The 16,425-nt window shown below is 45.9% G+C and overlaps 1 protein-coding gene across 1 annotated transcript; it reads left to right on the top strand.

Moving 5' to 3' along the window:
• Nucleotides 1-120: 120 nt before the first annotated feature.
• On the top strand, nt 121-15,997 carry LOC144169947 (tubulin gamma-1 chain-like). The gene is made up of 11 exons (XM_077699403.1): nt 121-297; nt 544-594; nt 664-725; nt 802-969; nt 2,637-2,785; nt 4,458-4,671; nt 7,884-8,033; nt 10,014-10,166; nt 11,273-11,434; nt 12,605-12,796; nt 14,145-15,997. The coding sequence occupies exons 1-11, from the start codon at nt 249-251 to the stop codon at nt 14,163-14,165; spliced, it is 1,371 nt and encodes a 456-aa protein (XP_077555529.1). The 5' UTR covers nt 121-248; the 3' UTR covers nt 14,166-15,997.
• The last annotated feature ends 428 nt before the right edge of the window (nt 15,998-16,425 follow it).

Here is a 16,425-nt window from a genome sequence, read left to right as displayed (position 1 = left end):
ATATATTAAAATTAAATTACACTTAATACTCAAAGCACCAGCACTAAATTTTTATTGCCACAAGAATATAGCACGATTGGTGTATCCATAATGTCTACGGCTGTAGATGAAGAACGTTCCACAGCCATCCACAGCTGTGGATGTTCTCCCTGTTCTGTGGTGCGGTCGTACAGTGTACAGTGCTCTAGCGCAGTGTCAGGTATTTTTAAGACGTTACTGCCGCCCGGCTTTCCGTTGAGAAAACGAAAATGCCGCGGGAAATGATAATGCTCCAACTCGGCCAATGCGGCAATCAGAGTAAGTGGACCATGTTTGCAAATACTTGCCTTGCTTCACACGCTGCGCCCGTTGACGGCAGCTTCTGGCGGGAACAGCGTCTGCTCCGAACGGTTCTCGGAAGTAGCGTTATTTGTTTGCGTACAGTTGCTCGCAGTTTGCTTACTTCGCTTCGTTGCAAAATTAGTACCGTTGTCTAGTCGCGTTTTTGACTCCCTGTTTTACAAGAAAGATGCCACGTTTTGTTTTGTTTTGTTTTGATTACAGTTGGTTTCGAGTTTTGGAAGAAACTGTGTGCCGAACATGGCATCAGTCCGGGTACGTATAACGGTTCTAATTCTGTTACTGCGCGGCATCTCTGTAATTATGTTTGTTCCCCCCATTTAGAGGGAGTGCTGGAGAGTTTCGCTTCCGAAGGCATAGATCGCAAAGACGTCTTCTTCTACCAGGTCTGCACCTTTCAGTACTTCGCTTGTACCGGCGCAACCGTGAACTGAAACGTTTCTTCTTTTCTTTTCTTGGCAGGCTGACGATCAGCATTACATCCCCCGAGCCGTACTACTGGATCTGGAGCCTAGAGTTATAAACACGATCATGAACTCGCCGTACGCAAAGTTATACAACCAGGAGAACATCTATCTATCACAGTCTGGAGGCGGAGCCGGCAACAACTGGGCCGTTGGCTACTCCCAGGTGCGTGAAGTTTTGTGAAGTGCATTGATGCAAATGTTAGGTGGAAAAAATGGTTTTCACACCATGCCTGCGGTACTACAAGCCTGAATAGGAGAATAGTTCGCTGAAAAACCATTGGAGGTCCAGTTGGACCAGTCCAAAACAACATTGGACCAGTTGGAAGCCCGTTTGTTGCAAATGGACCAATGGGATTCTGGGCTGGTCCAACTGGACTTCCAATGGTTTTTCATACAGAACTGTGCATTCAGACTTGTATGAAAGCTCACTCGAAGATTTTTACCACATGGCTGTTCCTGTCTTCTCACACAGCCTACATAATTGTCTGTTGGTGTTATTTGATGGTGAAACGTATGGGGAAAGTCTGAGGGGGAGGGCGATATGTTAAGACGGCGCGAGACATTCTATAGGGCGGCGACACGCTGCGAGATAACTGAGAGAATGAAGAGGTCACTGAAGGTAGAACAAGCAGGAAATTGGAGGATGAAAGTATGGCGAAAAGCACGAGACATGGTCCCCCATAGCGACACGCTACGAGACAATGCCAGAGTATATCACTTGCCTTCGTGCGTTCAAAAATGTGGCGATCACTTAGTGAGATGCAGCAGGTATGCCCCATCACCCAGAAGGCTGCAGTTTGCCCTGCACACAAATTTCGCATTCGGGAGTATCGTAGTCATGAGCCAAACTTTTTTTCTTGGGGACACATTTTCACTCCATTATATTAGAGAAGCCTTGAGACTGTTATAAACCTGGCACCTCGCTGAAGCTTTTGGCCAAAAAAACAAGATGTATAAAAGAGGAGTTTACATGTGTGTTATGTGTTCTTTCTGTATAACGCACAAAATGAAAGAAAAAGGACCGTAGTGAAAATGTTTTGCGAGGACAAATTCATAATCCAAGATTCTACGGAAGTCTGTCTAGTTAGGTTGTGAGTTTATAACAAAGTTGCAGTCACTGATCAAGTTGTGCACACTTTCGAGGTTTCGGGTTTCATACAGGATCCTTGTTCGCAATGAGCTGATGTACTGTTAATGTATCGGGGCACGTTGTGAACAAGGATCCTGTGCGGAATCCGAAACCTCAAGATTGTGCATCTGACTTGGTCAGTGACTGCAACTATATTTATTTTTTAATTTTATTTATTTAGGTACCCTAAGGACCCAAGCAAACATTACATAGGGGGGGAATGAGCTGAATGAGTTCTGAAGGTCTAATTCATGCACCTGCTTTCTTGCCACATTCGAATTGATTGTGATTGTTTTTAGGTTTTAAATGTGAAGTATTGCTTTATTTATTCATTTTGCTTATTACCACTGAAGTTGTCTGTTGTGGGAGGTTTTGAACAGCGGGTGAGCAGCATTTTGAAATTTTCCTTCTGAAGTGATTAAGCCACATGTGACTGTAAGGGTGAAATTATGGAGATTGGGCTCCTTTGTATACAAAGAAATGGTTCGCATTATGGCAACAATTACAGATTGAAATTTTTACTGCACTTCGCATTCCCTTTTTGGCAGCAGCATGTTTGTATGAAGCCCGAGGTGCAGGCAGAGAGTTCAACACTTGAGGGTTGAACTGAACTGGTAGAGAACACTTGATTTTTGAGGAAGGGTGTTGAAGAGTGTGTCCAAAGCAGTGGCTGATGTGTCTGCAATTCCCCTGAATTCAAGGGTGAACGGCTACATGAAGACGTCTTTGACATCATTGACCGAGAGGCCGACGGCAGCGACTCCCTCGAGGGCTTCGTCTTGTGCCACTCTATTGCAGGCGGCACTGGTTCTGGAATGGGCTCGTACATTTTGGAGCACCTCAACGACAGGTGCCCAACCATTCCCATATTTTTGTTCTTCCTATTTTCACTTCAAGCAGGCCGTGCACATTTAAAAGCATGCTGTGAGCTCGACATGTGTTTAGGAGCAAAGAAACTCAAGTCCAAATAACTTCATTGTGGTGCAGTGTGAGGCATATATAAATTACGAGCATGTGGTGGCGCATTTGCCAATAATGCGTGGTAAACATTTGATTATGAAATGCATTTTTATTCAAGACCTGTTAAGCAAAGCTCGTGCACAAAGGCTCGGTGGAGTCTACGGCATAAACATTTCTTCTGGCCTAGGATGAAGCAGGCACCGATGAATGGCTGAAGGGTCATTTGTTGAGGCCATTGTTATGGTAGCGCTCGGGACGCGTGTAAATACGCTCCATTATAGGCATATTAGAATTCAGTAATTTGGCTTGGAATATGTTTAAATATTGCTGATTTATTTTATTCCTATTGTGAGAAGGAAACCGGGTGTAGAAAAAAGCAGTGCCCTTCCACTCTGTGAAGAAGGATGACCAGCGAAGCTGTGGTGCATAATGTTAGTCTTATTAGTGGCTAATTGTCATGCAGCTTGTTTCTGGATAGTTCTGGTAAAACAGCAGTTACAGCCATTTTCTGTGATCATATTCTCTCTGTAGATGACCGTGTATTGAAAGCAGACTAATTTTGTAATGTTTACACCTTCACTATGAACTAATTGCAACAGTAAGTGAAAGGAAATGAAACTCAGCGGGGCTAGTTGTCATATAATTTGTTTTGGGATACTTTCCACGCCATGAGAGTCAGAGCCACTTTCTGTAATTACATTCCCTCCGTAGATGGCCATGTTTCACTGTCAAACACTCAATGTGGAAAAGCCATCTTTCAAAGTCCTAACTTACACTGATCCCGTTAAAGTCGGCTTCACCTGTAAGCACAAATGCATTGCTGGGAAGGCCTTTTTCTCGGGAGCAATATAAGTGTCTTGCATCAAAATATGAAGGCCCTAGGACGTTTTTTATTATTTTTTATGAGTTTTTCCATATGCTGAAAGTGTGGTGCACAGTTTTTTGATCATGGCGATTTGAATGAGCACCACAAGTTGGCACTAAGCTCGGTTGCGATTCTTGTCTACATCGCTGCCACCCTAGCCACCAACAGCTGCGCTGTAAAAGTGACAGAGCCATTGCAGAATAGTAGGCTCACAGTCTTCTGGCATCAGGAGCTGCCAGCTTTGATGTTTTTCTGGGCTCTCGGTCGGCAGAAATTGAAACCAAGGGGAGAGTTGAAACATGATAAGGAGTTATTGCAATGTTTCTGTCTACAATAATGACAAGCCAAAAACTTGCTATTTACATTGTACAGTTGTTATAGTCTTTGTGGCTTTAAGACTTGCCCCAGCCACAATATTGTAACAAGTCAAGGACTCGGTAGAAAGATGTATTCGTAGTATTTACAAGGGAAAAAAGGGCTAGGCCGCCGATTACACAGCAACCAAGCATAATCCTCCTCTTCCATGGGCTGCATTCCTTTTTCCAATCTCCGATAATGGCACATAAATTTACAGTTTGCTCTGTGTCCTTCAGGTGCCCTGTGGCAACATTCCGTACCCTTCTATCGGCTGTGTCGGTGCCGCAGGAACCTGTGTGAGGTGTAATCTAACGGGACCCCATCTCTTTTTTCGTTGCAGGTTTCCCAAAAAACTGATCCAGACCTACTCTGTGTTTCCAAACCAGGATGAGATGAGTGATGTGGTGGTTCAGCCGTACAACTCGCTCCTCACCCTGAATAGGCTCACCCAGAATGCAGACTCGGTTGTGGTGCTAGACAATGCAGCTCTCAACCAGATCGCCGTTGACCGCCTGCACATTGAGAATCCTTCTTTTGCTCACATCAACTCGCTGGTGAGTGGCACTGCAGGTGTTAAGTGCGCGCGATCTCTCCGCATTGTTGAGATGTTTGTGCTGTGCCCTCTGTTCTCAAAGATATGAAGTTTCAGCGGTGATGTTTGAGTATTCTGCTAATATAGTGTGAAAGCGAGTGTGCTTAACAGCTTTATTTGTTAAGCAGTTGGAGCCACCCAGACCAGGACAGCTAAATTTTAGGCACCAGTTTTTGCCCACTTTGACCATAGTCTGGCTAACGGAAGAGAAATATTACAGGGAATACAGGGCTGTGGGAGCCTTAATGCAGTCTGCCTCAATTTTAGCTAGTCCAGCTTCATTGCTGAGAATATTCTTTAGCCATTACTTGCATGACCGAGACAAGCTATGTTGTTGGCAGTTTTGTGTTGCATATTGTAATTGTAAACTTCACAGTGGGAAGCAGGTTGCTTATAATGTGTAAGCATATCTGTAAAAGGGATGCAAACATAAATTAAGGTTACTTTTACCTGGCTGTTATGACACGGCTCCGTTTTGTGCTTGTGTACAAGTGTGTCGCAACCCGCCGCAGTGACTCAGTGGCTAAGGCATTGTGCTGCTGATCACAGGACGCGAGTTCAATTCCCGACTGCTGCGGCCGCTTTTCTGGTAAAGGCGACAAGCAAAAGCACCCGTGTGTACGAGATTTCGCCACAAGTTAAAGATCCCCAGGTGGTCAAAATTAATCCAGAGAGCCCTCCACTACGGCACACCTCATCACCTGCGTTGCGTCAGCGCGTTAAACCCTACAATCAATCGGTCAATTGTGTAGCCTGGAAAAAAAGGCAAAAAACGGCTCAGCAGCAGGCAGGGGAGAGAGAGAATAAACTTTAATTAAACCAAGGAAATTGCTTCAAAGAGGCATCCTCATTCCAGGATGCCTTAACTCTTTCGGGACCGCCGGAAAAAGTGATGAAAAAGGAAGGTCGTGGTACACACAAATTTTTTATTACATAAAGCAAAGGCACCATCCTGCCTTAGCATATACCAAAATGCAGCTAATTAGTATATGTTCTTTGACATACAATACCAAGTTTTACTTCAACACTGACGATAGAACCATGAAAAAATCTGAAAGTAAGAACTTCGTAAAAAAACTACAGAAAAAGATTGAAAAAAGCGTAAATATAAAAATATTAAAAAATAATAAAATTATTTCAGTATATACAAAATCTAACACAATGCTTTGTTTCTTCATTGCAAAAGTTTGATGTGGCTAGGTGTAACTGGTTTTTTGTTTTGTGTGTGATCTCTTTGGCACTAAGGCCATGGCTACGTGGTTGGCCAGGTACACGCCGGGCTCTCGTCTCGGCGAAAACTTCATCCGTTTCTGCACTGGTGGCAGGAGATCACCACCATAGGTAGTTAACACCCTAGCGAACAAATATAAACCAGCCAGAACATATTTCGAGTGCACATATTTACTCCAGAGCCAATTGAAACCGAAACCTACACCCACCTTTGAACGCGATTTGATGTTCCAGGCTGATCAACACCCGAATCCTCACTCGAGCTGAAAATCGATCTCTACAGCCGCATTCTGACTCTTCACTGCCTCTCTCATCGTTAAAATCCACAGTAGAAGGCGAACATATGCGAGACGAGACGAGGCGGATTTCTTATCGCGCTGGCGCAAGTATGACGCCATGTTTGTTTACATTTGAAACCACTGCCCGTCAGAAGAAAATATCTGATACGTTGCCGCCTGGTGATAAAAAAAGAAACTTCACAAAAGAGAAAACTCCAGTTTTCAAACTATCTCCTAGATGTCGCTAGGTGTTCCATCGAGCGAAAATTTGTATTCTGCAGGCTCGCGAAACCATCGATCATATGGGATCGATGGCCTATGGAGCGGTCCCGAAAGAGTTAAGCTCGGGCCACGTCGACAGCCCTTTCGATCAGGCGCAGCTGATCTTCGAGGCCGGAGCTGGCCAAGGCTCTCTCCCAAAGCTCCGTGGAAAGGTGGATGTTAGGGGGGTCTAGGGTGGACTTGTCGCAGCCACCCACTATGTGTCAGAGAGTCCCAGGCTCTCCACAGAAGTGGCAAAGTGGAGAAAAGTGTGTCCGGTCAAAGAGGTGAAGTCTGGTGCGACGTGGGAAGGTGCTGACCTGCAAAGCACGCAATAATCTTTCCTGATCCCTCGGTAGCAATTTGTGGGGTGAAGAGTAGGTTTTACGGGATAGCCTATAGTGCTGCGTAATTTCCTTGTAGGTGACAAGAGGTTGCATGCGCTCGGGCTCGGCTGCTCGGTGGGTCAAATCTCGAGCCACAAGGTTGGCAATCTCATTGCGAGGGATGCTGCTGTGAGCTGGTGTCCATACAATCCTGACTGGTCTCCTTGGTGGTCTCTGATTGATTAGTCAAAGTGTTGTGACGTGCAATCGACTGCTGTGACTCTGAGATTATAACTTTGGCATCGCTTTGGCTAAGCGCAAGTGCTATCGCCGCTTCCTCGGCTTGGAGAGGGCTGTGTCCAGGGATTGAGATGCTGCACCTGTGCTGCTTATTTAAAACGACGGTGGCTGCCATGGCTGCCCTTCCGGGGTAACAGGCTGCGTCTGTGTAGGCGGTAGATGGTGCATCTCCGTACAACCTAAATATTGTCCGGGCTTGGGCTTCTCTGCGATCCTCGTGATGCACAGGGTGCACATTGCGTGGTAAGATGGACACAATTAAGTGTTGTCAATGGAGTAGGGTACATTTCCAGTAAGGAGAGGTGGGTGGCTGAGTGGGGCCGACAGCACCAGGCGCGAGAGGATGAACCTCCCCACTTTGGATGCTCCTAACCTTAATCGTTGGCTAGACAGAGGCGCCTCCATTAACTCCTTGGCCGAGTTGTGGATGCCAAGTCGGAGTAGCCGTTTTGGCTGCTGTAGGTAATGTAGTACATTTGGAGCAGCAGCCGCATGTTGAAATGGTGAACCAAATTGCTGTAGGTATTTGATTCAGGGTGGCTCTTTAATTTGTTGGAGTGATTTGATTTGCTGGCTAGGTGATAGCTTTCACAATTTGATAAGTCATTGTGACAAGGAGCCTACTTGGTCCTTCATAAGGTAATAGATTTTTTTTTTTTTAGTGCCTCAGGGTGAATTATTGGAATACTTTGGGTGTAAGCAGGTGCCTGTTTATGCTGCCCCTACTTTGCAACTGCCGTGTTCTCTTCTCTGTGCCCCACCCCCCCTCCGGTGAGCAGGTTTCGACCATCATGTCTGCCAGCACAGCCACGCTACGCTACCCCAGCTACATGAACAACAACCTGATTGGGCTGGTGGCACCTCTGATCCCGACCCCGAGGCTGCACTTCCTGATGACGGGCTACACGCCGCTGACAACGGACCACGAGGCAAGCTCTACTACAGTGTACTAGAAGTTAAGGTGTGTTGGGTGGGGGAAAAACCAACAGAGAGCGAGGATCCCTTTTGCGATGAAAAAATTGTGTGGAGCGCAGGTTGTTCCCCAGAGAACTCCTGTTGCAGCCAGTGCCACCTATAAGTTTTCATATCAAACTAAACAGTTATTGGACGGGTTTTATAAAAATTTATATCATGAAATAAAGAGAGAAGACTACTTAGGGTGATGGATAAGGATGAATTTAACAAACAATGTTTCTATAACCAACTGGTAAGCAGCGACCGCCAGGAGCGCTGCTTACAACAAGAGTTCCTCAGCAGAAATTTTCATTGCAAAAGGGACCCCCCTAATCGGCCCCGAACGACACTCCTCTCTCTTTTAGTACACTGTAGGTCTGCTCCCCTGAGCGGCTCGCTTGCAATACGTGTGGAATCTCTTGCGGAGCTTTCATGCTATGTCCCTGTGGTAACTGTATAAACTTGGATCTGCAAGCCGTGACACATAGACGATGCTCGAGCAGGTGCCAAATTTTTGCACCAGGAAGTGTTCCTATATTGTAGGAAAGGTATCTGTACTTGAACAGAAAAGGGAGCAGGATTTCATTGATGCGGAGTAATTAATGCCCTTAATTCTCTAGGTAAGTGCTCGTGAGCATTCAACCCAAGTTTTGGATACTTGCATAAAACCAATAGTTCACTGCCCATTTTTTATTACAGTTTTTCGCTGCTACTTCCTTTTGCATATTTTGTTTTATTTGAACAGGTCCTTTTTTCTTCTCTATGATAAAAACATGTCAAAGCGTCGTGTAGGTGAACTCAGCTTTTGGGCCAACAGTGTTATGCAGCATGCACATTTGTGCGTGTTCAACACTGGAAAAGTTATAAAAACACAAGCTTTGTGCCCAACCAGACGAGTATTTGTCGTCCTGAGACACCCACGAGTGCAACAAAGCTTGGTTGTACTGATCCGATCAATTTGCAGTGTTCTTGCAATAAGGAAGTTCTTAGTGCCCTTTGGTGCCTCTCCTGGGTAGTCGCTCCTTTAACTGTTGGCATGAGCTGGCAGAGGGGGAGCAATGGCTCTTTATACTAAGCTTGCGACCACAGGTGAAAAATAAGGGTGAGGATAAGGCCATTTCTTTTACACCTGCTGCACTAACAGTGTCAAAGCCAACTTTTCATTGCGTCCGCTACCCTCCTTTGCACTGGCTTTGCTGGTGCCTCAAGGCTGCCAAAACACTTCGTGCAGTCCCTGTGAGGCTTGTGCATAGCGTAGCTTTTTCCACCCCTAGCCTACTACTGTCTTGGCACGAGGTAATTTAGGTACAAATACCGCATTACTGTGTGGTCCAAGCTGGCCAATTGAGCCGTCAGCAACTCCCAAACGTGGCCAGCTGAAGCAGAATCAGCTGCTCTAGACAGGCCTGCTGGGGGCTGCACATACCTTTTTAATGTGTTAGATACCCATTGAGTAAGCACTCGAAACAGGCACAGAGCCAGGCAAACAAACCTTTTTTCATTCTCTGGGCTTCATGGTGTGTTATATATCAGAACAGCATGCTTCCTCACGATATCCAAGAAACCCCGGCTGGAACGAAATGTGCAGGCAAGCATGCTGAGCACGAGGTCGCGGGTTCGATTCCCGGCCGCGGCGGGTGCTTTTCTGATGGAGGCGAAAAGCAAAAACGCCCGTGTGTACGAGATTTCGGCGCACGATAAAGATCCCCAGGTGGTCAAAATTAATCCGGAGCCCTCCACTACGGCGCGCCTCATCGCCTGCGTTGCGTCTGCACGTTAAACCCCACAATCAATCAATCAATCGAAATGTGCAGGCAGGTTACCTCCCTGACAACTCTTTCTGGTCAGACGTTGGAGGTGTTTTTCACATCAAGGCATCGACTTCTGCCAAGAGTGCATTGTTGAGTACGTCCCCTGACCTAGTTGCCGACTGAGAGGCTGCCGCTTGACTGCAGGCCCCCAGTGTGCGGAAGACGACAGTGTTGGACGTCATGAGGCGCCTGCTGCAGCCCAAGAACATGATGGTGTCCATCGCACACGACCGCTCTGCCAGCCACTGCTACATCAGCATCCTCAACATTATCCAGGGAGAGGTGGACCCAACTCAGGCAAGCATTGTCCCCTGTTGACACTGCACTTACTGCCTTCCTTTTGAACTGAGTGTGAGCAAGAGCACCCTTTATGCATATGAGAGCACTACAATGTGTTGAATGGTGGAATATGGTGGTATCTCACTGATAGATTTTGCTGAGGGCTACAGGAGACAGAGAAGAAAATGTGCTTCTTCAAAGTTCAAAGTTCATTTACTCAGAATTGTAATCTTGTGCAAAGTTGAAATAATAAGGGTAGAAACAAAAAGCTGCTAAGAAGCAGCTTGACAGGGTTTCTGCCCCGTTTTTTTTAGCAGCGAAAAGAACAGCAGGAAAATGAATACAAATGGTTGAACTATTGGATGAAAAGAGCATACGGAAAAGAATAATGTACAGGTGTATGCATCTGAATGAAAATAAAAATGCACATAACCAATCATATGTACACTCGGATGTACACACATATTACATATACATTTACCCAATTAAAATGTTACACATATTTGTTTAATGTACCTGAGCACTGTATACTCGGTGCAGTGGTAGGTACTAATGCACATCCATAATGCACATTCATTTCAGCTAGGCAATGCAAAGGACTTCAGCTAGCACTTCATCTAGGCAATGCTAGAAGTGGCATGAGTGAAGACCAGTTTTGCATGCTCTCTTTTAAATGTGAGGGGATGGCGTAGTAAGTACGCCATGCTCCTGCTTTTTGTTTTCCAGATCTGTACCAAACATGAGGGGCGTGATTGCATGAACAAGTGTCGTGGCTAGAGAAGGAGGATGTGAAGACAGACGAGAGTTCGCGGACAGCTAGCTACCCATTTAATACTTCTAGCATAAAAACAAATCTAAAATGGTGCAGTCTCATTTCTGCATGTGGTTAATTTTAAATGTGGAAGTCGAAGCAGCTCAAGGTTTTGCCACGTAATTGCTGCGCAAGTGAAACTGCCATTGTCGTACCAGTTGTATCCTATTGCAGCTTCAGCCAACAATGCTCTTCTTCCTGACAATGATTCAGTGTGGCCACATTTACTGCAGGCGTGAAGTTGGCATGTGTTGTGTTGCGCAACTTGTGAGACACTGGCTGAGGGGGCTGGTGCTCTCGCTGCCCTACACAGGTGCACAAGAGCCTGCAGCGGATTCGTGAGCGCAAGCTGGTGCAGTTTATTCCCTGGGGCCCCGCCAGCATCCAGGTGGCCCTGTCACGCAAGTCCCCCTACGTCCAGACGCAGCACCGGGTCAGCGGCCTCATGCTGGCCAACCACACAGGCATCACCTCGGTGGGTTCTGTTGTGTTGAATCTGCACCAGTGCTTAGGGAGGGCATTTGTTATTGCAAGCGCAAGCTTTTGATCAGCGGGTGTGGAGATGTGATTTGAAGTGCCTAAGCGTTGGGCCACCGCTTCAATGCCATCCATGACATTCTGCCCATTAAGCCCAAATCACTTGCTGTTTTGTTGCTACTGTTGCCAGTTTGTGGATTTGGCGGTCAAGGTTGTGGATGAAGAGGCCCCATTCACCTTTTTCGCCCTACCTGTGCCTGTAGTACGGCACCTCCCCTCTCGCATGTCTCTCCACTCCTGATCCACAGCATTTGTGTGCACCTGGCCATTTTTGTGAATGGGCCGAATTTGAGTGCACTTGTTGAAAAGGCTACCGCCACTAGGGACTAACAAGCTTCATTGCCAACTGGCACGTAGGTGAAATGCTTTTCAGGTGTGGGTCTTACGATATTCTACCACATCAGAAAAGCTCCTTTTTCTCTCAATTGCTTTGACCCCCTGAATTCCAAGTTTTGATTCCACCCACAGTAAATCACATAGAAAAAAATGTTTTTCTTATGTGGTTTATCTCACCATTGCAATGTCTGTTTTTCCTTTCTTGAAGATTTCACCAACCAAGGGCACCCACTCTGGGCCTGGCAGTCCTGTTGTTACTGGTGATAGCATGGAAAGGCACCCCTGAGCATTGGCGGCTTGTAATGCTGCACACGATATTATAATGGTGAACTTCACCTTGTGCCAGGAGTAAAATTAATTAACACTTTGAAGGCTAGCATCTGGAGCATGCACATAAAAGCTTTGCACTGATGTTGCACGACGGTGTAATGGAGCGTTGCGCGCTTGACATTTTCAAAGTATCGATGGCCTCTTCAGTTCCCAGTAGGTCACAGCCCAATCGTAAGCTGGTGGCGTGCGCGTGTGATCTCTGGTCAAAAAAGGGGTGTCAATTTCTTATCTTCTTGCCATACCCTCTTCCACTGAAGCACACGTTCACATCAGTGTTTAAACTCAGTTATACGAAATGACTCGTCTATGACAAGTATAGGTAGCAATTTCTGATGAGTAAAACACAATAAGATGCTGTGCCACTTTTTCTACTGCCCGGGTAGCCGGGTGGGAATAACAGGCGTTCTCTACTCACCTTCCCTTTCCCCTGCGGTGGGTGCAGCTGTTCCAGCGCACACTGCAGCAGTTTGACAAGCTGCGGAAGCGGGAGGCCTTCCTGGAGCAGTTCCGCAAGGAGCCCATGTTCCGGGACAGCTTGGAAGAACTGGACGGCTCGCGCGACGTCATCCAGAGCCTGGTGGACGAATACCTCGCCGCTACCAAGGCGGACTACCTCTCCTGGGGGACACGCCAGGTACGACGGTGATGAACGGGGGGGGGGAGAAGTCTTATGTGGGGAAGGCTGTGTGTGGGAACAAGATTTGCGATCGAAGTAGGCAGTAGGGCTGCAGAAGTGTTGCAGATCAGTTGACAATCATTATATTTATTTTTCCATCACTATCTTGGGTTGCGTTTCATATGGGTTCCATGTCATATTTTAACACGAAAGTGTTTTATGCCAGGGTACACAAACCTCACTGATGTCATATCCGTCACAGAAAGGATATCACCAGAAAAAGTTCCATTGACGTGGCGGCGCTAGGTTTCGAGCCCACAATCACTCTGGCCTCAACGGGAGGTATGAAACGCTCTACTGACTGAGCCATGAAGTCACGCCCGGGTAGGTGTACGAACGCGCCTTATGTCCTTCCCTATAACCTGTCCATTCAGATGGTGCTGCCGTCTAGGAGAGGCGAAGCGAAGTAGTGCGTCATGACGCTAATGAGCGCCGATAGTTGGCGCCGCGATAGGGCAGCGTGCAGCAGCGGAAGCTGCTGTGTTTTCCCGTTCGCTGCCTATGTGGAACGCTGCTCAGCTTGTGGAACGCGGCGGCGGCATTCTACAAGCTGAGCTCGTTGCAACGCAAACGTCTGGTGTACATGCCACGGAGCAGGACCATTGTGGTCGCACCTTTGCCTAAGCGACCCGCCAGCAGGGCGTCGCTCGCCAAGCATGCCCACAAGACTGCTGCTTACCCGCAAATCATGCTCCTTTTGCTGCAGCGTACTGTGACTTCACAAAACAATTCGCTGACAACCCGCTTGGTTTCGTTCGCACGCTTTGCGAGCGCCCGGGGTTTCAATTGGATTTACACAATACTCCGGCGCATGTTCTCCAGTGTCTAATGTTAATACAACTAAGGGTGCCATACCGTCGAAATATGAATAGCGATGTGCAAGTTCAAATCGATGCACATTAAACATTCAAATGCTCCTGTTAAGGCACATTTCACTTTCGTGTTTTACCGATTCCTATGAAAGAAGGATCAACCACATTTTTATGCCAAACAGAGTGACCAGTATTTTTTCACCCTTATAGAGTCCACTCGGGGCAACATTGCTGCATGTGACACACACGAGCTTTAAGTTTTTGATGTGTTGGTAACGGTTGTTGTGAGCAGCAGCGTAGCTTTAAAGTAAATAATAGGGGGGGATGAAATGGGAATGCCACAGAGACTTCCTCATGCATAACCTGTCGGAAACTATTAGGTTGGAGATTATTCACACTTGAACGTATAAAGAAACTTATGCTGGAAAATAATGGGGAGATTAATGGGGACGGTTCAAGTACTAAATCAATCTCTAACTCTTCTTTCTTGGCAGGCAAGCACAGCGGCAAAATGAAGCGGCTCTGAAGACCTGTTGGGAAGCAGTGTGCTTGCCGGCAATGTGTGGACGCAACTTTATTTTGTGTGTAAAACCATGTGCTGCCATTTTGTTGGTGTTGTAGATAGATATGGACTGCTCAAATCCTGGTTGAGACATTTTTTGGCATGCACATAAAGCATGAATGCATGCAGTAATATGCATTTCTGAAATGTCTTCTTAAACCAGAGTGACAGAAAAATCTCAACTTGCGAGCAGCATGCGGATGAGTGATGTGTCTCAAACGGGCATTGTGACGCGTGTGTGGGTTGTTTGCATTGAGTGTTTTCACCAGCTTTTGATTTCAACTCATTGTGCTGGCTAAGTTATTGGTATCGCAAGTGGTTTCAAAAGACGTTGATGCTGTAAGACTTGTGCTAAGCTCGTGTACGAGTTCAAAACATTCTTGGTAATTTCTTTGTTGTTCTGTGCCTGAATAAAGAGATTCGCTACCCTGTAAGTTAGCTTGTAGTATTAAATGCACAAATATTTTTGAGGTATGTAGAGTGGTATCCTTGCTGTTTAGCAGTTTAGAACGCCGGACATTTTTTAGGTGTTAATTGTGAAACATTGCAAGTAGTCAAAAAATTTCATGTGACTTTTTTTTTAATCATAGCTGCAATATGCTTTTCCCTAGGTCCTTCCCTAAAGGGTTGCATTTTATTACAGTCATAGTTTTTAAGTACATGTTTTAATCAAGTCTTCCAGATTAGTTCAGGCCAGCTTGTTATTTTGTGTTCCAATCTATATAGTGCATTTAAGAATTTAGCGGTGCACCATGTTATATTCTCAGCAAACTAGCCGCCAGCATCTTATGCCATTTAAGTGTGTCAGTTGTTAGTGTAACTAAGTTCCATGTGTGACTCATTCCAGCTTGCTTCAACAAAGGACAAAATTTAGGGCACACTTATTATTTTCGTGTGGACACTTGCTCCTTAATTTAAAATGTTGTTCTGTTCTCGTTTTGTGTTTGTTGCAAGCACATCCTGCCTTGTAAAGTGTGTTCTTTAGAGGCATTTGAGCAGGAGGTAAAGTGCCGGCACTTATTAACGTTCCTTTGCGTGGTCACATGATCAAATCTGTCTAAATATTTTCAAAAATGAAGCAACCGGCTTGAAACTGCAAAAAATAAAAAATAACAACAAAAAGAGTCCATGCACAAGGGCTCGCGACAGAAATTGTGTCTGTATTTTGTCTCCAGAATGCATTTTTGCTATTGTAACAAAAATGGGGTGATCATGGCACTGGAGGTGGAATGGCTTTCGAAGCACCTGTCCACGAACAGATTTGACTGACACATTTATTTGTGCAGTGGAGCCTGCATTTGACAAACTGTTGGACATGCTGTGATTATTTCTGTATACTTGGTAATTCAAACTTGCATTCAAGCCAAACTTGTATGTCAAAAATTCTCACAATGTGCGACACTGTTTATAAACAAAGGCATTTAGGTAAAACAAAACACCTAAGCACTGACAAGAGAATGCCTGTTGTGGCTGGTATGATTACAGTTATTCTCGAGCATAGGTGACATAGTTTCGAAAGCACATGCCCTACAGGTCTGGCAATTTTTTGACAGTTTTTGTCAATATGTACACAAGAAGCCAATGTCAAATCCAATGTGTGAAAAAATGTTGGCAGCCAGTTTCTGGTTTTTGTCGAGGATGGACGGTGTGTTTGTTGTTTTAATATTGTGAACTTTAGACTATACAATGACCAGCTGTGGCTTGTTCAAATGAGACGTACGACTCTTGGCTTAAAAGCAGAATATATACTGAGCATGTTACAAATAAAGACCGCGTTATTAATTGTACTCGTAGCAATTTCACGTATGGTGGGCAGATTGTTGGCGTAAATTTGTGAGATCTGTTACATCGCCCTGTGAGCTTTCCGCACATGCAACTTTCTGGTGCACTCGACTGCACATGACAGATGCAATCTTAGACTTTGTGATCGCAAGCATTCACTTATGTCAAGTGCAGCACACCAGCCTTGAAGTCTGCAAACGACTTTCTGTAGCGCTGTGAAGGAAAAAAATTGCCGCAGCTTGCACTAATGGTGCAAGGCTCGAGAAACGGCACAGGTGGCGGTCGACCTAGCTTCTCCCCACCCTGACAGCGGATCCCAGGAGGAAGGGAGCACGAGCAAGTTTATGCACATTCCTTGCGGCAACCCAAGACTGTCACCCTTGACATTAACGGCCGCCACGACGTCATCGCCATCGACAGTCAAACCTGCT

The sequence above is a fragment of the Haemaphysalis longicornis genome, unplaced genomic scaffold, assembly GCF_048455015.1.
Source record: "Haemaphysalis longicornis isolate Haplotype H1 unplaced genomic scaffold, Haemaphysalis longicornis Haplotype H1 scaffold_2, whole genome shotgun sequence".
Lineage (NCBI taxonomy): Eukaryota > Metazoa > Arthropoda > Arachnida > Ixodida > Ixodidae > Haemaphysalis > Haemaphysalis longicornis.
The sequence above is the reverse complement of the archived record's forward strand: the minus strand, read 5'-3'. Positions and strand labels throughout refer to the sequence as shown.

Bases quoted from the DNA above. Each gene is read 5' to 3' on its own strand.
- LOC144169947 (XM_077699403.1), top strand. From the start codon at position 249: ATGCCGCGGGAAATGATAATGCTCCAACTCGGCCAATGCGGCAATCAG. The intron at 298-543 runs GTAAGTGGACCA...TTTTGATTACAG, and splicing joins CGGCCAATGCGGCAATCAGA to TTGGTTTCGAGTTTTGGAAG. The intron at 970-2,636 runs GTGCGTGAAGTT...CCTGAATTCAAG, and splicing joins GGGCCGTTGGCTACTCCCAG to GGTGAACGGCTACATGAAGA.